This window comes from Artibeus jamaicensis, unplaced genomic scaffold (assembly GCF_021234435.1).
Source record: "Artibeus jamaicensis isolate MK-2021 breed Jamaican fruit bat unplaced genomic scaffold, CSHL_Jam_final contig_3174, whole genome shotgun sequence".
Taxonomy (NCBI): Eukaryota; Metazoa; Chordata; class Mammalia; order Chiroptera; family Phyllostomidae; genus Artibeus; species Artibeus jamaicensis.
In genome coordinates, this window is record NW_026521738.1 from 316,469 (window position 1) to 338,706 (window position 22,238).

A 22,238-nucleotide genomic window follows, 5' to 3' on the forward strand; every position below is an offset into this window, starting at 1 on the left:
TTCCTGGCCTCGCAAGCTGAAGGCGGGGCGGGGGCGGGGCCCGCCCGAGGCGTTCCCGCCCCAGCCCCAGCCCCAGCGGACAGCGAAGGGGGGAGGAGAGAGGAGCAAGAAGGAAGGGGGGAGGGTCCCCAGGTAAGACGGACGGTGCGCTCCCTCCCGGCCTCTACCCTACCCCCCGCCCTGGGACGCGCACGAGCGGCTCCACCAAGAGAAACCTCGCGGTTTCCGCCAGAGCGCTCTGGTGCCTGGGCTGGGGAGCTGCGTGTGACATCATATGCTCAACGTGACATAGTAGTGAAGGCTGTGACATCACCTGGGAAGTGCTGACCGGCACCCCGGGGACCCGGAGGGACCAAGTGGGTCCTCCTAGCCTCAGTTCCCCCGACCAGACCCGTCCCAGTCCTGGCTATTTACTCTCCACGGAGCAGGGGACATGGAGGACGGGCTAGGGGCTCGGGACTGGAAGGCTTCCCGTAGTCCAGAGCAGAGCCGCGGAGCCCCTTCCGCCGCCACAGGGGCAGCCGCCTGGGGCCAGTCCGGGCCTTGTGGCCTCTTGCATGTCCAGTTCCCCGACCGCAGCTGCCCGGCCTCCAACCCCAGGGAAAAGAAAGCTTCATTGAGCCGGCCTGGAGGGGAGGGGCGGGGAGAGGTGGAGCAACAGTGACCAGCTAGCTCCACGGGGGAGGGGAGGACCTAGAGGAGGGACCTGGCCTAGTAGGAATTCAGAGAGAAGGCAGAATGTAGGAGGGCTCTGGGGGACGTGGGAGGGACGAAAGGAGAAGGGGGAGAGAGGGGAGGGGTCCAGTCTCCCCTGGCCGAATACTTTTTTTGGAAGTCCTAGGATTGATCTCCAGGACCAGAACTCTTCTTCCAGCGTCTAGGGCCCTGCTCGACCAAAGGTAAGGGAGTCACGCTGCTGAGGAAGGGGAGTTGCGAATGGAGAGGATGGTGGAGGGACCAGGAGGGCAAAGGAGTGATGTTGGATGGAGTCGAGCGGAAGCCAACCAGCTGAAGGTTTTATTATTGTCAAGGAAGAGTGAGACAAGAAGATTGGAAAAAGGAGGCAGATACGGAGCGATGGGTGGGGCAGTGGAGGGGGGCTGCAGGATTTTTCAAATAGGGCAGCCGAAAGGGCCCTAAGGCGGAGGGCTGCTCTGTGAGGCCCTACCCCTGGGCCCCCCAAGCCAAAATGTCCCCAGAACAAAGTACAGAACAAAGTCCCCAGAACAGAGCTGTCCTCTTGGGTTGTTTGTCTGAGTCTGGGGAAGTATTTTGGGTGCCCCCCCCATCTCCCATTGTGGAGGAGCTGTTCTCAGCCCCAGACGGAGGGAAGGCCTTGGCTGAGGCACTGAATGGTGCCCGGGCCTGCCGTTGCCCAGTGACAGTGGTGGCGATGTTGGCAGGAGGCTTGGACAACCCCACCCCACCCCACCCCACCCCCCACCCAGCTGGAGGCCAGGCTCTCCTGGGCCCCTTGACCCTGCAGGGCAGTGAGAGCCTGTGTGCTGGGTAGGGCCTGCAGTGGGCTCTCCTCGCATGCTAGATTCTGCCCTCTGCAACGGAATCTGCCCAGATGGGACTCTGGACTTGGCCTCCACTCACGGACCCTAGATCCAAGGGTCTCCTAAGCCCCCCTTGCTTGCTTCTCTCCACGATCAGTAGCTGTCTGTCCTCTGTCTGACTGGCTGAATGGGTCCCTCTGGCCTCTGCTTCTTGCTCCTGTCAGTCCCTCTCCTCCTCACCTGCTACCTGCCTCTCTCAGCCGTTCCCCAGTTCTGTATTCCGGGCTCTTTCCCAATCACCTTCTGTCCATCATCAACATTGTCCGTCTGTCTGTCTCTGTCTCTGCTCTCTCCCTGCCCGACCCCCCCCTTTCATTCCCACAATTTCCCTTCCTCTCACATCCTGTCTGTCTGGGTTTTTCTCTTTGTGTCTCTTGCTCAGTCTCTTTCTCTATACCTCAACCATCCTCTGAGTCTTGGTGTCTAATCATTGTCTTTTGATCTCTGGGTCTCTGATGTGAGTGGGGGGTAATGAAGGTGATCGTTGTAGAACAAGGGAAGGTCATTGTGACACATTAACAACTTATAGTGAGAGTTTTACTCTACAAAAGGGAGGGAGAGTCTCTCAGCCACTCTATCTCCCCCGCCCGCCCTCCCTCCCTCTCTCCCTCTCCTCACTGTGCACCTCGAAGTCTGTGCCTCCTTGACTGTATGTTTCAGCTCTTATTTAGTGTGTTTCTTTCTCACTGTCTTAGTCCCTGTCTTTCTCTGTCTCCTGTCTTACTAATGTCTCTTTTCCTGTCATGATTTCTCTCTCTCTCGGACCTGGGCCTGGCTCAATCTCAGTTTCTCTCACACAAGCTCTCTCTCTCTGGGGCACCCAGGCCTTCTCTGCCATGCAACCTGTCAGTGTCTGGTGGCAGAGTCTGTGGGGGCTGCTGCTGTGCCTGCTGTGCAGCTCGTGCCTGGGATCTCCATCCCCGTCCACGGCCCCTGAGAAGAAGGCCGGGAGCCAAGGGCTGCGGTTCCGGCTGGCCGGCTTCCCCAGGAAGCCCTTCGAGGGCCGAGTGGAGATACAGCGAGCTGGTGAATGGGGAACCATCTGTGATGATGACTTCACGCTAGAGGCAGCCCATGTCCTCTGCCGGGAGCTGGGCTTCACAGAGGCCACAGGCTGGACCCATAGCGCCAAATATGGCCCTGGAACAGGTGAGCACTGCTCCAGGTATAGCCTAGTTATTGCCTAAGTGTGCCATAAGGGCAGGGAGCAAGGCCATCAGGATAACTCAGCCACAGGGACACAGGACATGAAGAATAGCTAGTGTCAGCCAACATAGTCACTTCTTAGAGGTCTGTGTTCTTAGGCTGGTCCATGCCTTCTCAGAGGCTCCGAAGCCCTATGTGCAAAAAGGCTACATGATATCTAAGTTTCTTTCTGTTGAACAAAGTATGATTCTCCAAAGCTATGCACGAGCACAGCCCTGATTAAGTGAGCCCTGGTTAAAGTACAGGTGCTCTCATGAGATGTTGAGAGCAGGTAAATGATGTCTGGATGTCTCAAAGCCAGACGGATCACAGGTACTGCAGCTGACAAAGTCACATTATAGGCCAGAGCTGAAACCAACAAGCTGGCACTAACCAGGACAAGTATGAATGTGGGTAGCAGAAGCTTAGGAACCATTCCACCTGCAGCCCGGGGGTGCTTGCACTCTATGAACCCACGATGGGATTGACAGGCAGTTGCTGGTGCAGTCGGAAGCGGATTCCCCAATTCCAACTGGCCAGACTGCTTCTGAACCATTTGTAAATGCCACATTGTAAGAGACAGTGATAGAAAATGGAAATACTTTCAGAGGAGAGCTGCCCAAATGTGAAAGATTTTAAAAATGTCTTTATTGTTTGATTTTAGAGAGAGAGGGGAAAGGGGAGACAGCAGAGCAAGAGACGCACTGATTCGTTGCTCCACTTAGTCACGCACTCGCTGGTTGCTCTCTACAGGCCCCGACGGGGTGTCGAGCAACCTTGGCGGGTCTGGACAGCACTCTAAGCAGCCGAGCTACCCAACCAGGTCCAGATGCCCAAGATTTGAGGCCAAGTTTTTAAGGAGGAGTAGCTGAAGAAACCAGGGGTTTTTTTTATATGAAAAGGAAGAAAACTTTGGTAGCAATTACATAATGGTTATCTTCAGATACGAAGATAGTCATGTGGCTAAGGGGTTTTGGGGTTTTTTTCTTGGATGGCATCAAAGGGCTGAATTAGACCTAGTAGGGGAAAGTCATAAAGACTCACACGGACTTTGTAACGGTTCCCATAACCTTGTGGGCAGGTGGAAGGTACCCCAGCAGAAGCTGGGGAAGTCCTGTCAGGTTATGTATGCATCAGGGGTCCCTGCACAGTGTCTGAGACAGAGGACCTTTGAGGGTCCACCCAATTCTGAGAGGAAGTCAATGAAATGACAGTCATGTCAAAGGTCCAGGCAGAAAGAAGAACAAGGAACAATGTGGAAGCACAGGCAGGGGGGCACATGGGAAACTGTGAGGCTGAGGTGAGACCTTAGACTTCCAAGACTCACAAAGGGCTCAAACCCCTAAGCCCCATTGGCTGTGTGGTCTTAAGCAAGTTTTTAAACTTCTCTGAACCCTCAGTTCTTTATACACAGTGGTGGTAATATCTTCTGGCAGCTCTGTTCTAACAATGATGCGCATGTACAACCATAGCAGAGTGCCTAACACGCAATAGGTTCTTGATTAGTTGTACTATCACTGAGTGGGTAAGAACTGAGCGGAATTTCAGTGTTGACTCTTGGTGTTTTATTCACTGTACCAGATCCCTGACTATCCCCAAATCACCACTGAGCCTCCATCAATCCTGTGCCTCCTTTCCTATTCCCTCCAGGGTCCTTTGTCCTTTCCCCATCCATTATCTTACCAAAAAATGGGATCATCATGGCCAAGTGTGAGGCCCCCATCCTCATTGTCCCCAACTCCCCCCATCATCCCCTCCATCCTACCTCCCCAAGCCTCTTTGTCCCTTCATCTCTCCCTCCACAGGCCGCATCTGGCTGGACAACCTGAGCTGTAGTGGGACTGAGCACAGTGTGGCCGAATGTGCCTCCAGGGGCTGGGGGAACAGTGACTGTACCCACGATGAGGATGCTGGGGTCATCTGCAAGGACCAGCGCCTCCCTGGCTTCCCTGACTCCAATGTCATCGAGGTCTGCAATGCACACACACACACACACACACACACACACACACACACACTACATACACACACACACACACACACCAGCCAGGATGGCCAGACAGAGAGGGATGTGGGGTGTTATACGTGGTTAGAGGAGATACTAGAAGGTAGGGGAGTTCATGTGCCCACTGGATAACTTGGGTGGGTAGGAAGCTGGGGGCTGAGTGGGTGGGGGTGAATGCTAGGGCTCCTAGATGCTGAAAAACCCAGATTTGTTTCAGCATTAACAAACCTGGCAGGGACCTGGTGCCCAGGGCACCCCGGACCATCCCTCCTTGTTTTCCCCTCCTCCCGTGCCACTTCCTCTGTGAAGTGCGCCACCTGCTCCAGACAGTGAGGTGCTCCTTCTTAGCGCCCTTGAGCATCCCTCAGGGCACTTCACAGCAGTCCTCCCCCTGGACACCCCCACACCCAGTCAACACAACACTGGGGAAGGCACACCTCTCTCAGCCCTGCCTCAGCCCCTGCTCCCCCCATTGGGTTCACAGGAAGCCCGCAGTCTGGGCTCCCTAAGGGTGTCAGGACATGTGCAAGGTGCTACGGGATTCCTCCCTCTGCTTTTGGTCCCTCCTCAGGTGGAGCATCACCTGCAAGTGGAGGAGGTGCGACTTCGACCAGCTGTCGGGCGGGGCAGGCGACCCCTCCCCGTGACTGAGGGACTGGTCGAAGTGAGGCTTTCCGACGGCTGGTTCAAAGTGTGTGACAAAGGCTGGAGTGCCCACAACAGCCACGTGGTCTGCGGGATGCTGGGCTTCCCCAGTGAAAAGAGGGTCAACACGGCTTTCTACAGGTGAAGGGATACAGGTGCTGGTGGAGCAGACTGGGGTGGAGGGGCACTCCTTACAGAATGGGACTGAGAGACCTCTGAGAGGATCCAGGCACGGGCGTGAGGGGGTCCTCTGGGCTCGTGGGGGAAAGGGGGCACCGTTGCGAGGCTAGAGAGGTGAGAAATATTGTGGGACCACGAAAGGCTCCTCCAGGTGGGTCTGTAAGGGGACCGGTGAGGCTCCTGCTCCCTGGTGTCCGGAGTGGGGCCGGGGTGAGTGGCGGGGGGCCTGGCGGGCAGAGTCCCCAGCCTCTGGCGCGCGCGGGGGTGTCGAGGCCACGCCCAGCGGCAGCGGCCCGCGTGGGTTAAAGTCACAGCCCTGGCACCGCCCGGATCCCGGGTCCGAGTTCAGAAAGGGTGAGGACGCCCCCTGCCCAGGCGGGGCCTGGTTGTGTGCTGCGCAAGCCGGGGGGACCAGGGTCTGAGGACTGGAACTGGCCCGTGTCACCCGCCCGCCGGGAAGCGTGTCCGGCTCTGGGACTCATCCCTGAGAGCCAGAGAGGGAGGGTCCCTGCTCTTAGTTCAGGCCGCCAGCGGGGCGCGTCTACGAGCGCATGAGGTCTAAGAACTCCTAGGAATATTTTCTAGAAGGATAGGAATATCCATCGGCCCTCCACCTGCTGGAGAGCCCAGCCAGCTTCCAGAATAACGAATCACACTGGGGACCGGTGTGTTTGCTGCGTCTCCCTTCCCTAGAGCATCTGATTTGGTCAATTAGAAAAATATGGAAATATTTAGTCTCTCTATAATCTACTTTTGCAGGATAAAAATGCTTGTATCCTTTTTTCCTTTGTTTTCTTTTTTTTTCTCTTGAAAATGATTGCTTTCTTCAATATTTCCTTAGATCCGTTTTGCAGAAAAACCTCCCGACATCTAGGTGACCTTCCACTGGGTTCCCACGTGGTCTGACGCGGTCTGGTCAGAGGAATGCTGGGCTTTGGGGGAAGTGTGCCTCCCTGCGCACCGCAGTTCTGTTGGTGCAGCAACCCCCTTGTTGCTGCCTGAGCTTGTAATCACCTAAAACCAGTTCAGGTCTTCGCTTATCTTTGGTACTGATAGAGCAGCCTATCTGAACCTAAATCTCTGTTGAGTTTATTAATTTGCTACATCATTTTAAAACCATTTTGAAGGCCATGACGATCCCATGAGATCACCTTGAATCTTGACCTCGTTTTCCATGTGTCGTCCTTCCCATCCTCTTTCCATAGACAGACCTGATAGCCGTGCCTTCTGGCTTCATCAGAGTAACTGTTAAACTTGCTGAAATGTTTCTAAAACCAAAGCCTGACTCTTCTTATGAAACTTTCCTCCAGGTTTACACAAAGGCTTCAACCATTAGTTGTGAAATGTCTTTTCAACCAGTTGGGAACAGACTGAGCTCTACAATGATGTGGCCAACATTTCACCATCTTATTTATCTATAATGCATTCACAGGAGACTTCATTAGTCTTTGCTAAAACCCAGGTCTACTATGTTCATAGTCTTTCTCCAGCTTCTGGTTGATTAGTGATCATTCAAAAAAGGAAACGATGGTAGTTTGACTGAGTTAATTTTTACTGAAAGCATCTTAAGCCTCTAAGGATCACCATAATTTTCCTCAGTGTTCATGAACTTTCTATTTCATAAATTACTCTAGATTATTACTTATCTCTAGTTTGTGGAATCCCTTCTTCTTGAAAGTCAGTATATTATCCAACCTCCATTCTTTTCCATACTTGCTCAAATTTTCCTTGCCTTAGCTCCGAGACACATCTGAAATCTCTTTCAGCCCCCCCAAATACACTTTATCTGCTCTAGAGACTCAACTGTTCGGCTCCTCCACTGTTATTTTCTTGGGGCTCTATTTCTTTCTCTGTTTGCTCTTTATCTTTCCCATCCAAACCCTAGGTTCTAAAAGATGAGTATGATTTAAATAACAGGCATTTCAGCTGAAGAGGATAGCATAAACAAAAGTAGAGATTTGTTCATTCCGTATTTATTTATTGAGTGCCTACTATGTGTCAGGGACTGTTGTAGACCACAGGGATTCAACAGTGAGCAAAACAGACAAAAAATCTCTGATCTCACGGACTAGAGCAATGGGAGACTAAGAATGTAAGAACACCAAAGAATGTAACCATTAAAAATAAAGCAGGGGAGGGGTTAGGAAATGGCTGTGGGATTGCAGATTTAAATAGGGTGGTCAGCAAAGGCCTCTTTGAGAAGGCATCTTTTGAGAAAAGATATAAAGGAGGTGAGGTTATAAGCTATGCAGAAATCCAGACCAGGATTTTCAGGAACAGTGATTATAAATGAAAAAATTCCAGGGGAGTGCGTGTTGCCGGTGGGGGGGGGGGAGTCAAGCACACTGGGGAGGCATTCTTGAGGATAAAGGTAGACTGCTGTACTTCTAGTTTTCTAAATAATACTACATGTTTCTGAGCACTACTCTGGAGATCAAGATGATCTCTCTGGGTCACTGGCAAAAGGAGGTGCCTAGTGTATTTTATTTTTTTTAAGATTTTATTTATTCATATTTAGAGAGAGGGGTAAGGGGGGGAGAAAGAGAGGAAGAGAAGCATCAATGTGTGGTTGCCTCCGACAAGTGCCCCACTAGGGGCCCAACCCACAACCCAGGCACATGCCCCAACTGGGAATCAAACCGGCAATCCCCTGGTTCACAGGCTGGCGCTCAATCCACTGAGCCACACCAGCCAGGGCCCAAGTGTATTTTATTTTAGACATGTTTGAGAAAAAGACATTTGGGGGAAAGTTTTACATTATACACTCTTAGTAATGTCTCAGGAAAGAGACCTGAGAGCTACTGTAGACTCTTGGCTTGCAATGTTGGACATATTAGATGTTTTGGCAAAAATACTAAGTACACCCTCAGGAAGTAGCCAGGGCAGGAGATACCCAACAGCTTCAGCCCTGTTTAGAATCTGTATGTTAACATTTTAGTGCCTCTTCACACCACATACTGTATCCAGATATGACTCCTCAAGAGAAACAGCAGAGCAGGACATGTTCAAAGAAACGGTATCAGGGAATTTCATGAACTTATAAGGACAAGCAGGACCTGCATTCACTCATACACAGTTGGACGGGACAAAGATGGGGCAGAATTAAAGTCTTTGAAAGCGAAGGGAGAGTGAGAGGAAAAACAGACCTATTTTCCAGTCATTAAACTTAAGGCAACGTCTTGAAAAATAAAACAGGTCAAATGTTTAGACTAATTACAAATAAATAAGGTTTTAGATCTTATTTCCCTTGGGGGATGAGCTCAGTTTGTGAATGACTAAAGCACATGGGCTTTAACTTGGGCAGGAAAGGTATTGTCATCCTAAGCAGCCTGGCTTCATATCCCCCAGTAACATCCTTAGATACGTTGGTCCTTGGTCCTCATTCACTAGCCTCAGGCCTGGGAATGCCAGAAGCCAGACAGCATCCAAGAATAAAAAGGCAGTCCTCCTCCCTAGATGTGACCAGGCCAGTTCTCTCTCCTCACCTGGTCAGTTTGGCTAGCCTAACAATCCTAACACCCTTCTACTTAACACCCTTTTCCTTAGCCCTTCCCTAAGGTTTAGGTCCGCCTTAATATTGACCCAAAAGATGGGATAACCCCATCTGCCTTAATTCTGTGGGTCTGGTATAGGGGTTCTGTCAGTCCTGAGCCCATGCCCTTCACTGCTGTTCACACGCCTGGTCATGTGTTTATGAGGCCAAACAACTGTGAAGGGTAGAGCCTTGGGAGTATCTGACTTTATAACATCCCGCCACCAGGAACCCTTTGATTCTAGGAGAAGAAACCTGTCCCTGGTCCCAGAGCACCAGCCTTTTCCACTTGGTTCTAGAATGGTCCTGACTCTGCTATTGTCTTATCCTCACAGAAAGTTGAGGAAGCGAGCGGCCAAAGCCTCGGCCCGACGCCCCAAGCCCCTTGGAAGGTAATGGGGCAAAAGCCCCGGGACCTCCTGCACACCCCTGTGGCCCCAGGAGGTGGATGGATGGAAGGCAGCCTATCCATGTCCATCCCAAAACCCAAGCTGATGAATGAAGGCTACGACTGGAAAATGGCCATTCCGGGGGGTGATGGGGAGGGAAGGCAGGCATGGGAATGGGCAGGCTTTGGTCTTAGGAGGAACAATGAAGGAATGGCTGAGGAGAAGCCTCCTCATCTTTCTGTTTCCCCCACACAGCTTGAACTGCAGCTTGAGCCACCTACATGCTTCCTCCCCTTCCCCAGTCTTCTTCCTTAATTCATCCTCACTCCCATTCCCTCTTCTGCCTTGACTTTCCTCTTATCTCCTCCCCTCACCCACCTGGGCTGACATAATTAGATTTCACTATTGCTGAATCCAGAGAGCAGCACGAGATCCAAAATTAGACGTCGGTGGTATACAGCAACCAGTGTTTGCAGCAAATTGGGCTGCCTTCATCATATCCCTTCCCACACTCTGCATAAGGGGTCCTTCCAGACACAGGCAAAAAAAACCACCCTTCCCTTCCTGGGCCATGTACCTAACCGCTACTTCCACTAATTTCTGTCTCCTTTTTTCAGACCAGTCACCAAGCATAAAGTCAAATCCAAACCCCGAGTGGGCAGGGGGCCGACCAAGAGGTAAATAAAGTTCAGGCTTGGTGGACAGGCGAGGGAGCACCTGGCCATGAGTCCTGGGATTGGGCCGTGGTCACGCCAGGGTGCCAGAGAGCCCTCCACCAAGAGTGGAGGGGCGGCAGCAGCTATTACAGACCACCTTCCTGACGAGTCACTGAACCAAGAAGTACGGCTTGTCCTTGTGTCACTGGGGAATCATGCTTGTCATGGGGATTTTTGAAAATCTCTGTAGGAGTTCATCCACTGACTGCCCTTGTTGCACATGCTCATTTATCTTCCCCAGTGAATTCTAGTGGAAACTCTAGCACTTTCGTCCTCCACGCGCCGTGCTTGCCTCTCCCCTAAGAAGTTGGTGTTTCCGTCCTACCTTTATTTGATTAAGTTTTAAAAACAAGCACTACTGGCCTGGAGGTAAGACTCAGTGTCCCCTCTGGAAATTTAACCAGCGATGGGATCCTCTCTGGCCCACCTGACACGATTAGGCTCCCAGTTCCATAATTTTCCTCCTGGGTTGCTTCGAAAAGAAGTAAATGAAAAATTTCCACCTGTGATTACATCTCACTGGGCTTCCAAAGGCCATTTGCACGTGCAGCCTCCCTGATGACTTCTTCAAGAGTGACAGACACAGAACTCATCCCTCTCCATTGTCCCCTCCTCTCCTCAGTGCATTCTGAGATCACCCCTCATTTGAGGTACCCCTCAAATGAGGTACCCCTCATTTTCTAGCTCCTCCCTCTGGTGGCTTCAAAGGAGCTTAGAATTTGGGGGTGTTCTTGTAGTGCCTTTTAGTTTAGGGTCATCTTTGCCCTACGTGGCCATATTCTGGCCTTCCCTGACCCCTGCGTTAAAGTGCACACTGTGTTTTACTTTGTTAGTTGTGGGGCAAGGGGGGGTCCACAAGAGAGATGTCTTTTTCCTGTGATGGCCTCTTTGACTTTTATTTTCAGCCAAACAGGACTTTTGGGAGAGTACCTGATCTCTTTGAGCTTCCGAATCCACTTATCCTGAGCTTCCAAAGGTATTCTGTCAAGTCTCTAGGCTGCCTTTGTTGTGTTTATAAACATGTCCTTCTCTCTGTCTTCCTAGCCAATGTCTTCAAGTTGTCACATTCCTTCCCTCCTCTGAGGCACGTCGCCGTAATATTTCACTTTCAAACCAGCCTCACAAGCTCACTCCACCAACACCAGGCCTTAGCTGGTTACCTTCCCCTCTGGGCTTGAACCAGCCACCCTAGCAAGAATGTACTTCACATGCCTCGCTGCAATCTCTCACTCCACTGGTGTCAATAATAAGTCCCCTCATTCTCTGATGCATCTCTCTGCAGTGATTCCAAATTTTAGCAACCCTCATTTAGTCCCATTTTCCTGCTTCTGGTGGCTATGGAATATTCTTTCTGTTACGTTTAAATTGCAGAATCACAGACTGCCTCATTAAAGACTCACAGCTTGGCTCAGGTCTGGGGATGTCCTTGCCATTGTTGTTCACATTTGCTCTCTTTCTCTGGCCATGTGGTCCCTCTAATTTTTGTCTGTCTTGCATTCATATACCATCATCCCTACAATTGCCAGCCCATCTTTTGCGTGTCCCCTATCTGGTCTGTTCTTCCCCATAACTGCCTGTCATACTCTGGCCTGGGAGTCCCTCTGGCCTCTCAGGAGCCATTTAGACCAGAGATTTACTCACTGATCTGCATTCTGACTCATTCAGTTATTCCATCCTCAACACAATAGAAGAATCTGCGTACTCTGGCTATACAGGATTCCTGTTCGTGTTGGCTGCCCCCTCCTACCCGTCTCTTCCCACCGGGTGGTCCTAGCTTCCCATTCTCTTTGCACGGTGGCCTCAGCCTCAGCCTCCATTGCTAAGGTCAGCAGTCTGAAACCATTTGGAACAAGGTTCGTCAGGCAAGTCAAGACTGGCTGCCCTCCCACAGGCCTGTGGCATAGGGTTCTTCTGCTGCAGAAGGTCCCCACAGACCCTGCTGTCGGAGTAACCTAGGCTCCTTCAGCCCAGAAACTCACCATTCCCTTTGTCCCTCTGGAGGGCAGTGAAGCAGAAAAGGGAAGAAGAAGGACACAGTGGTTGTGAAAAGTTAGGGGATGGTAGAGGCATGGAGCGGGAGGAGGGTTGCGAGCACAGAGGCAGGAGCGCTGTTTTACCCTACTGCTCCCCACTCCTGTCCCCCCAGGCTGCTGGCCCAGCGGCAGCAACACTCCTTTGGTCTGCATGGGGTGACATGTGTGGGTACAGAGGCCCACCTCTCCCGCTGCTCCTTGGAGTTCTATCGTGCCAATGACACCACCAGGTGCCCGGGGGGTGCCCCAGCGGTGGTGAGTTGTGTGCCAGGTCCTGTCTACGCAACGTCCAATGGCCAGAAGAAGCAACAGCAGTCAAAACCTCAGGGGGAGGTGTGTGAGACAGTGACAATGACCTTCCCTGCCCCAGGTGGAGACCCACCCTAGCCTGGCTGCCCCTGACTAAGCATAGCCCTGACCTTTAAGGACAGAGAGGAACCTTCCAGTGGGTGGGCCACAGACCTGATACCCCCCCAATCCCTTCTTCCATTGATCTCCAGGTCTGCTCTGCCCTCTCTGTGCCGCTTGCCGTTCCCATTCACTGCCACTGCACTGTCTCTCGTCTCTATAGGCCCGAGTGCGTCTAAAGGGCGGGGCCCACCCTGGAGAGGGCCGGGTGGAAGTCCTGAAAGCCGGCACATGGGGCACAGTCTGTGATCGCAAGTGGGACCTACAGGCAGCCAGCGTGGTGTGTCGGGAGCTGGGCTTCGGGAGTGCTCGCGAGGCTCTGCGTGGTGCCCGCATGGGGCAGGGTGAGGGAGAGGAAGGTGGGAGGAACAGGGAAGGAAGGTGTACACACTCCTGGGGGATACGATCCTTGGGAAGAAGGAGACCCCTGGGTGGACAATGAAGGCCCAGTTACAACATCCTGATCTTTGGCCTTTGACCCTAGGCATGGGTGCCATCCATCTGAGTGAAGTTCGATGCTCTGGACAGGAACCCTCCCTCTGGAAGTGCCCCCATAAGAACATCACAGCTGAGGACTGCTCCCATGGCCAGGATGCTGGAGTCCGATGCAACCTGCCCTACACTGGGGTGGAGACCAGGGTCAGTCACACTTTCCACCTTGGCTCAGGTATCTCGCGTCTTATCTGGTCATGCTCTGAAGCATGATGGCTCCCAGACCACTGCCCTGGGCCCCTGCAATCCTGCAGCTCCCACCTGACACCACCACGTGCCCTTTATGTGCCTCCAAGTCACCCGTGACTACAATCCTGCTACAGACTCCCACTGCCCCACCCCAAAAGCTTTCCCAGCTCTTCGCTTCTATCACTGCAGATCCGACTCAGTGGGGGCCGCAGCCGACATGAAGGGCGAGTTGAGGTGCAAATAGGGGGACCTGGGCCCCTTCGCTGGGGCCTCATCTGTGGGGATGACTGGGGGACACTGGAGGCCATGGTGGTCTGTAGGCAACTTGGACTGGGCTATGCCAACCATGGCCTGCAGGTGAGTGAGGAGGAGAGAGGAGCCAAGGTTATTGCCTCCAAAGCCTGTGTTTGGGGCGGAGGACTATGGAAATGAGTCCTTTGGCCCCGAAGGCTGGATGGTGGGGCCTCACAGAAACATCTGCGTATGTCCCCAGGAGACCTGGTACTGGGACTCAGGGAATATAACAGAGGTAGTAATGAGTGGAGTACGCTGCATAGGGACCGAACTGTCCCTAGACCAATGTGCACATCATGGCACCCACATTGCCTGCAAGAGGACAGACACCCGTTTCACTGCTGGAGTCATCTGTTCTGAGAGTGAGTGGAGAGCCAGCCAGGGAAGGGAGGTTCTGGGCCACCCCTTTCGGCCAAAGAGAAGGCTGTAATCTGGAGGGGTACTCCTTCCTATAAAAAAACAGCTTTATACACTCCACAAAGGGGCACGGGTAAAAGCATCCCTATCTGTCCCTGCCCTTCAGCAGTGACTTCTAACACTCCCCTTCCTTCCTGGGTGCAGCCGCATCAGATCTGCTGCTGCACTCAGCACTGGTGCAGGAGACCGCCTACATCGAGGACCGGCCCCTGCACATGCTGTACTGTGCTGCGGAGGAGAACTGCCTGGCCCACTCAGCCCGCTCAGCCAACTGGCCTTACGGCCACCGCCGCCTACTCCGATTCTCCTCCCAGATTCACAACCTGGGACGAGCTGACTTCAGGCCCAAGGCTGGGCGCCACTCTTGGGTGTGGCACGAGTGCCATGGGTGAGTGGGTCTAGTAAAAGAGCAAGGCCACTGGGGTTAGTGTGAGACTGCGGGGAGCAGGGAAGGAAACAAGCTCCCTTTTTTGTCCCCACAGGCATTACCACAGTATGGACATCTTCACTCACTATGATATCCTGACCCCCAATGGCACCAAGGTGGCCGAGGGCCACAAAGCTAGTTTCTGTCTAGAAGACACTGAGTGTCAGGAGGGTGAGTTGGGGCCTAGAATGGACAACAGTACCTCCATCCCTCAACCTTGCCTCACACTGATGTGTGCCATGCCAATCCCTTCAGATGTCTCCAAGAGATATGAGTGTGCCAACTTTGGAGAGCAGGGCATCACCGTAGGCTGCTGGGATCTCTACAGACATGACATTGACTGTCAGTGGATTGACATCACAGACGTGAAGCCAGGAAACTACATTCTGCAGGTGCCTGGGGTCTGAGATGTCCTGCTAGAAAGTGGAAGGAGTGTTCATTTGACACCTTTGAATTATGTTGCCTTTCTCCCTGACCCTGCAGGTGGTCATCAACCCCAATTTTGAAGTAGCAGAGAGTGACTTCACCAACAATGCGATGAAATGTAACTGCAAATATGATGGACATCGCATTTGGGTGCACAACTGCCACATTGGTATTTGGTGGGAAGGGCAGCCCAGGAAGACCGGGGGATGGGAGGGAAAGGCCTTCATTCTCTTCTCCAAGTTGTGTTCCCACCCACCTCTGGATTTCCTAGCCTCTCCACTTCCACCCACCCTTTCCCACAATCGATGTTTTCCTGCCCAAACTGCCCATTCACTTTACAGGTGATGCCTTCAGTGAAGAGGCCAATAAGAGGTTTGAGCGCTACCCTGGACAGACCAGCAACCAGGTCATTTAAGATGCTAATACGCACCTCTTCAGACCACCACTGGCCCTTAATGGCAGGGGTCTGAGGCTGCCATTACCTCAGGAGCTTACCAAGGAACCCCTGCTGTCAGCAAGCCCACTGCACTCATTCAGTGGGCACTGCAGATGTGGAACTGTCAAGCAGAAGTTGCCACCCTCTTTCCTAGGCCAGCTGTGCACATGTGTGACCAAGCATGGGGGAACCCTGGCTCCCAGGCCCAGCACTGAGCTGAGCTCACCACAAAGAGCAGCCCGATTAACTGGCCAGAACAACCGACAGCAGCAGCTCATTTTCTTGAATAGGGAGGTCAGGATGGTCAGCTCCAGTATACCCACTCCTCAGTGAGGGAAGAATACAGCTTCACCTCGAGCCTTTTTGTGGGAGAGAAGATCAGCACCCCCCCCTCATTTTTTACTATAACATGTTGCTAGGTATAATTTTATTTTATATAAAAAGTGTTTTTGTGATTCCTCAGAACACAGGGATTGATGCTGGTGGTTGGAGGGACCTGCCCCCCACTGGTTCATTTAATCCTCTGTCCAGGTGCCCTCACAGCCTAGGCCAGGAAAGCAAGTGGAAATCAGAGCAGGAGCCTCATACTCTTGCTGATCCATTCACTCTGTGACTTCAGGGGTCACATATAAGGTCAGTGTTTCTGTTCCCCGCCGGATCCGCACTGCCAGCTGGGATTGGGTTCGAACAGCTTCATAAATATCTTCAGCATTCTGTACCAGCTGCTCCCCGATGGCCAAGATCACATCACCTGGCCGCAGACCAGCCCTGTGGCAAAAGATGGACAGAGAGAAAGGAGGGAGTAGATAGCCCAGTTCATGGGCACACGTACACCTCATCCATCTCCACTTCACAGTGTAGTCTCTCCCTCACCGGTGTGCGGGGGAGTCCAGGATGACCTTATGGATGAGCACGCCATGCTGAACATCAGGAAAGCTTGGTTCTCGAAGCTGTAGTTCAGCAAGGATGCTGAAAGGACACAGATTACCCTGTTAACCACACCAAGGTGCTCTCCCCATTTTGGGTTCACCTTCAATCTCTCATCAACACACTAATAATAACTGTATGAACAAGGAATGCACTTGGTACTCCAGATACAAAGTCAACTTACTTTCTGCCTTCTAGTAGTTAGGAAGTGGGACATGCACAGAAAAGGTACCTAATTCCACATAACACATAAAGTTCAACCAACAGAAGTAATCTCATTGTAGAATCCTAAGAGAAGCTTTAAATTAATAGAACTTAAGCTGAGCCTAAAAGGATAGGCCAGCTATTTAACTATATATAAAAAAGAACAATATAAATAAAAACACATAATAGGAAATCAGGTTGGCTGGAACAGAATAGAATCGTGTAGAAAGCCAGGTCTGGAAAATGGCCCCTAAATAGCAGGTTAACAGATTGAAGGTTTTAAGTCAAAGCAGTGATGAGATGAAATCAATCTGGTGACAGCTGTGCAAAATGGAATGGGATGAGAAAGCCAAGAGGATGAGAGAGGACAGCTCTTCTGATAGTTCCAAGTGTGAGGCAGTCACAGATAGACAATTTCCTGGGAACAAAGCTCAACAAAAGTGCCATTGGCTCACCAATGGCAGTCCTACAGATCACTCCCCTAAAGCTCATACCTGGGAGTCAGGGTCAACATCATCACCCCAATGTAGCGGCGCTTGGACCCACTGGTTCCAAACCAGGAATCTGTGATAGAGAGACAAATGAACCCCACCCAGCTACATCCTTCCCTCCCCTCTCTCCTCCCAACAGACCCTTCTCCAACAAGGCCCAATGAATGCCCCACCACCACTTAAAGGAGCCTCTCCCCCACAAGCCAGGCTCACTCTTCTTTTCCCCACGGTGCAGAAACTCTCGAAGGCGATCAGAAGGGATAGCAAAAGAGATTCCAGCTGTGACCTTCATGGTATTCACTCCAATCACCTCTCCATCCTGCAGGGACAGAATCAACTATTCCCTAGCCTGAATAAATAGTAGGAGATTGAGTACCTGAACAAGAACAGCAGGAAGCATTGGGGAATTGGGGAGATCTGACTGGATTCTGGGAGACAGCTAACAAGGGACTGTTCAGAAACTTAACCAAACCTCACTGAATTAGAGAAAAGCCCACCCCTTCCCACACTGACCTGGGACAGGGATTCTTGGAAAGGATGTCCCACTCACCAGGTTAACCAGGGGACCTCCGGAATTTCCAAACTGCAGGACAAGGAGAAAATACGGGAAGAGATACAGGGACTCTATGCCTGAGTGCATACCGGGCTGTAGGCGTCTTCTCCAAATTCTGTATTTTTGTAGCCCAACCTCCATATAGTATAGGCACATTCACCTTCTATCACACTTGATGCCTGCACCACACAGCCTCTGTCCCTCCCCCAATCTAGATGGTCACTTTTCCCATATCAGTACGTACATCAATAGCTGCATCAGTCTGGATGTATTCCACATTGGTTTGCGGAAGGCCCAGGTCTTTGGCTGGACGCTGAGCAGAGCTGACGATGCCGGATGTGATCGTGTTCTGCAGTGCAAAGGGACTTCCCATGGCAACAACAAACTCCCCTTGTCTGACCTCAGCTGAGCGCCCCAGGGGCAGTGTGGGGAGGGGTTCCTAAAAGAAAACGTGTACAAGGGACCTATCATCTGGAAACAAGAGCAAATTCAGGGCCCCACCCAGACCTGGGCTGCCCGGACCCCCACCTTAGTCTGAATCCTCAGCGTGGCAATGTCTGCTACGGGATCCACAGCTGTTACCATGGCTTCATACGTGTCCCCACTAGGCAGCCTCACACGGACTCGGCGCCTATCGGCCACCACATGGGCGTTGGTAACTATGAGCCCGTCCGCAGCCACCACGAATCCTGAGCCATTCGAGATGGGAACTTCGCGGCCCGAGAAAGGGTGGCTGGAATGGAGGGAGAGCACGGATGTGAGGAGGTCGGACTCCTCCAGCTCGCCCGCCCTCTAGCCCGAGACTTCGGTGCCTCTGCCTCCTGGTATACCCCACCGTTACCGTCCCAGGATCTCGATATAAACCACAGCAGGTGCAGTCTTCTCCACCACGTCTGCAATGAAGTTGTACTGGCTCCGGGGAGAGGTGGGCGGCGAGCCGAGGACAGAGGCAAGGACGGCCGGGGGACCCCGCCCCCCGCGCCACAACAACAGCAGCACTGCCCCCCCAGCGCCCAGTGCCACCGCCAGCCACACGCGCGGACGGGCTCCAGGAGTCCCTGAGTTCTCCCGAGTCTGAGGATCTGGGGTCTCCGCAGTCAGCCGTGCTCCGGAATCCGAAGTCTCCGACGTCAGACATGTTCGTGGTCCAGGGACCCCCACAGAGAACTGGGCCCGGAGACTGGGAGTCCTGTAAGTCACTCCGGCCCGAGGGTCGGGAGTTCCTGACGTCAGCAGGGCCCGGAGGTCAGGGGTCAACGGGGGTGCCTTTCCCCAAAGAAACCCCCCAAATGCTCGCCATCCCCGAAAGCCCCAGCCTGCACCCCGCCCCGCCCTCAGTGCAGCCATCAGCTCCGCCTCGGCTGGTTCTTCGCCCGCCCTACACAGAGGCGGCGCCCAGGACGTGAGAGGGTGGACGGCTGGACGCGGAGCACGCCGGTAACAGAAGTCCTCCAGAAGTGCACGCTGGAACCAGGATGCTGGGAGACCGACTCCGCCCCCAGTCTAGTGAATGCCGGGAATTGTGGTCCCTGCGGGACGCGAGGTCTGATATGACATACGGGCCCGCGAGGCATGCTGGGGCTGCAGCCCTTCCGGGGCGCCTCAGGATTTCGGTCCCGACACCCTGGGCCGACGCCCGGAGACTCCGCCTTCCCAGGAGCCCTTGCGGCGGGTCGCGAAGATGGCGGCTGCGGCAGCTGCCAGACACCTCTAGAGTAACTGCGATGGAACCTCCACCGGCGCCGGGGCCGGAGCGGCTCTTTGACTCGCACCGGTAAGAGCTCAGACTGTGAGAGACCCACTCCCACGTCCACTCGGCCTTCGGCGCCGGATCACCCCGCCTCTCGCCCCCAGGCTCCCAGGTGACGGCTTCCTGCTCCTCGTGCTGCTGCTGTACGCGCCCGTCGGGTTCTGCCTCCTAGTTCTGCGTCTGTTTCTTGGGATCCACGTCTTCCTAGTCAGCTGCGCACTTCCAGACAGCGTCCTTCGCAGGTTCCGACCCGGGCGCCCGGGGAGGGTCAGGGATGTGTCCAGCCCGAGACGGTGCAGTCACTACTGCCTGCGTCCCCAGGTTTGTGGTGCGGACCATGTGTGCAGTGCTGGGACTAGTGGCCCGGCAGGAGGACTCCGGACTCCGGGATCACCGCGTCAGGGTCCTCATTTCCAATCACGTGACACCTTTCGACCACAACATAGTCAACCTGCTCACCAGTTGTAGCACCGTGAGTGGGGGGCGAGGACGAGTGCACCGCGGCCAGCCCCCCGGGACCCAACTTAAACCTACCCTCTGCCTGCCCCGTTTTCCCTTGGAGGCCACGAAATACTGAGCCTTACCCCTAACCCCTAAATGGGCTTCTATACCCCATATGTCAGTTTTATCACTTCCCAACATTCTTTTCTTCTTCCTTTCTATCTTCCCTGTTCCCAGCCTCTACTCAATAGCCCCCCCAGCTTTGTGTGCTGGTCTCGGGGCTTCATGGAGATGGATGGGCGGGGGGAGTTGGTGGAGTCACTCAAGAGATTCTGTGCTTCCACGAGTCTTCCCCCCACCCATCTGCTGCTATTCCCCGAGGAAGAGGCCACCAATGGCCGGGAGGGGCTCCTGCACTTCAGGTGGGTGAGCAAAGGTCTTAGTCTCTAAATGAGTAGGTAGTCAGGCTTGGGGGCCTATAGGTTTTCCACAACATTCTTCAGCTCTAACCCTTCCGTTTTTAGTTCATTTCTTTTTGGTTCTTTACCCTGAATCCCTTTATTCCCCATCTATCTACTTGGGCAGTTTGACAGTTTCCTCTTTTAAGTGGGGTATGAGCTGCTGACTGTGCTGACTGGAATTCCATTCTACTCTCTTCGTTCTAGTTCCTGGCCATTTTCTATCCAGGATGTGGTACAGCCTCTTACCCTTCGGGTCCAGAGACCCCTAGTCTCTGTGGTGAGTGCACACTGGACAGGGAATCTTTAGGGCTTGGGAGAAAGTTTCCCACTCCTGGCCCTGACTTAGATCTCACTTTCATGCCTTCTTAGACTGTGTCAGATGCCTCCTGGGTCTCAGAACTGCTGTGGTCACTATTCGTCCCTTTCACAGTGTATCAAGTAAGGTATTAATTGTCCTTACTTTTTGGTGGCTGGGAAAATCTCACCTTGAGGTCAGGAAAATAGTTGCTTCTGCCCTGTCCATTTGTAGATCTTTTAATATCAAGATGCAACACAAAATATTTACTCTCTCCACCCTTAACACCACTGTCCCATGAAACGAGGCATCAAAGTATGGTGACAGCCTACACCCCTGGTGCCCCCAACACGGCCCTGACTTGTTTTTTGCAGGTGGCTCCGTCCTGTTCATCGCCACCTGGGGGAGGGGAATGAGGAGTTTGCCCTCCGTGTACAACAGGTAGTAGGGTACACAGGGGGAGGCAGGCCTTTCCTTAAGCAGAAGGAGAGGACAACTTGAGGTTTTGACACTCCCAACCTTCCAATTCTCCCCAGCTGGTGGCCAAAGAATTGGGTCAGACAGGGACGCGACTCACTCCAGCAGACAAAGCAGAGCACATGAAACGACAGAGACACCCCAGGTTGCGTCCGCAGCCAGGTGTGTAGTCTCTGTACACAAAGCTCTTTTCCCCCAGCCCGTTGCGGTTTTCTCCCTATTCTTGTGCTAGTCAGCCTCTCCCTTCTCTTCATTCTCTACTAACCATATTTCAGATCTCTTTTTTGCAGCCCAGTCGTCTTTCCTTCCTTCTCCTGGCCCTTCTCCTGATGTGCAGCTGGCAACTCTGGCACAGAGAGTCAAGGAGGTTTTACCCCATGTGCCACTAGATGTCATCCAGAGAGACCTGGGTATGGAAAAGGGTAGCCTTTCACAGAAAGACAGGCACAGAGAGGAAAGGTGGGTGGTATGGAGAAATGGTGGGCAGGGAGACAGATCCCTTTTCCGCTCTTCCCTTCTCCCAGCCAAGACTGGATGCATAGACTTGACCATCACCAATCTACTTGAGGGAGCTGTAGCTTTCATACCTGAAGACATCACCGAGGGGACCCAGTTCCTTCCCACAGCTTCTGCCCCTAAGGTGAGACCCAGAAAACGGTCAGATCCAAGACTTGGGGGTTAAGGCAGTGTACATACTCCTTATCCCTGATGTCTCTTTTTCGATCCTGAGACCCTAGCACAGTGCCTCTCTTGCAAAGTAGGCATTCGATGGGTGTTTAATGATGATGACTTCGCAAGCCCTCTGACATTGTGATCACCTCAGTTCCCCAGCTCTGGTCCGATGCCTCAGCCCACAGCCATAACGTTTGCCAAGTCCTCCTGGGCCCGGCAGGAAAGCCTACAGGAGCGCAAGCAGGCACTGTATGAATATGCAAGAAGGTGAGGGGCTTAGGGGACAGTGGGTAGGAGGGGGCAGGTTGAAGAAAGGAGCTGATTATGGAGCTAATACATAATATAGCAAAGCCCACACAGTGTCTTCCCCCTATGTCCCACAGGAGATTCACAGAGAGACGGGCCCAGGAGGCTGACTGAGTCCAAGATGGCACCCAGAGCCGCAGGACGGAGACTGGGGGCAGCCCTCACCCAACTCACAACAGGCCGATGGGTGGGTGGTAGAAAGGGAAAGATGGGGCTCCCCCCAATATCACATTAAATTCAGGGTTTTCAAACAAGGTCTCTGTTGCCTCTCTGGGTCTAAAAAAACCCCCTAAGCAGGTTCCTTTTTGTTCAGATGGGGAAATGG

At 53.0% G+C, this 22,238-nt stretch overlaps 3 protein-coding genes across 9 annotated transcripts; 2 read left to right on the forward strand and 1 right to left on the reverse strand.

Annotated features, from left to right (window-relative positions):
• Positions 1-66: 66 nt before the first annotated feature.
• LOXL3 (lysyl oxidase like 3) lies at positions 67-16,429 on the forward strand. 4 transcript variants are annotated; one of them, XM_037130822.2, is made up of 17 exons: positions 67-132; positions 836-899; positions 2,387-2,711; positions 4,553-4,716; positions 5,324-5,538; positions 9,445-9,501; positions 10,116-10,175; positions 12,361-12,580; positions 12,819-12,999; positions 13,140-13,294; positions 13,526-13,693; positions 13,830-13,992; positions 14,192-14,435; positions 14,530-14,645; positions 14,730-14,866; positions 14,958-15,069; positions 15,242-16,429. In XM_037130822.2, exons 3-17 carry the CDS (start codon positions 2,399-2,401, stop codon positions 15,313-15,315), a joined length of 2,379 nt encoding a protein of 792 aa, XP_036986717.2. In that variant the 5' UTR covers positions 67-132; positions 836-899; positions 2,387-2,398; the 3' UTR covers positions 15,316-16,429. The 4 variants fall into 4 exon arrangements, with proteins under 4 accessions (XP_036986717.2, XP_053519332.1, XP_036986718.2 ...); XM_053663357.1 differs by lacking the exons at positions 67-132; positions 13,526-13,693 and having other exon boundaries at positions 758-899; XM_037130823.2 differs by lacking the exons at positions 67-132; positions 9,445-9,501 and having other exon boundaries at positions 760-899.
• HTRA2 (HtrA serine peptidase 2) lies at positions 15,747-18,946 on the reverse strand. The gene is made up of 8 exons (XM_037130830.2): positions 18,353-18,946; positions 18,040-18,244; positions 17,756-17,950; positions 17,509-17,541; positions 17,172-17,277; positions 16,962-17,031; positions 16,210-16,305; positions 15,747-16,104 (listed from the first exon to the last, which is right to left on the reverse strand). Exons 1-8 carry the CDS (start codon positions 18,856-18,858, stop codon positions 15,939-15,941), a joined length of 1,377 nt encoding a protein of 458 aa, XP_036986725.1. The 5' UTR covers positions 18,859-18,946; the 3' UTR covers positions 15,747-15,938.
• A 187-nt stretch (positions 18,947-19,133) lies between these two features.
• On the forward strand, positions 19,134-22,167 carry AUP1 (AUP1 lipid droplet regulating VLDL assembly factor). Of its 4 annotated transcripts, none has more exons than XM_037130825.2 (12): positions 19,141-19,285; positions 19,366-19,503; positions 19,583-19,733; positions 19,940-20,124; positions 20,368-20,440; positions 20,533-20,606; positions 20,833-20,899; positions 20,995-21,097; positions 21,211-21,345; positions 21,460-21,575; positions 21,759-21,874; positions 21,991-22,167. In XM_037130825.2, exons 1-12 carry the CDS (start codon positions 19,236-19,238, stop codon positions 22,025-22,027), a joined length of 1,245 nt encoding a protein of 414 aa, XP_036986720.2. In that variant the 5' UTR covers positions 19,141-19,235; the 3' UTR covers positions 22,028-22,167. The 4 variants fall into 4 exon arrangements, with proteins under 4 accessions (XP_036986722.2, XP_036986723.2, XP_036986720.2 ...); XM_037130826.2 differs by having other exon boundaries at positions 19,143-19,285; positions 21,226-21,345; XM_037130827.2 differs by lacking the exon at positions 21,991-22,167 and having other exon boundaries at positions 19,134-19,285; positions 21,697-21,785.
• The last annotated feature ends 71 nt before the right edge of the window (positions 22,168-22,238 follow it).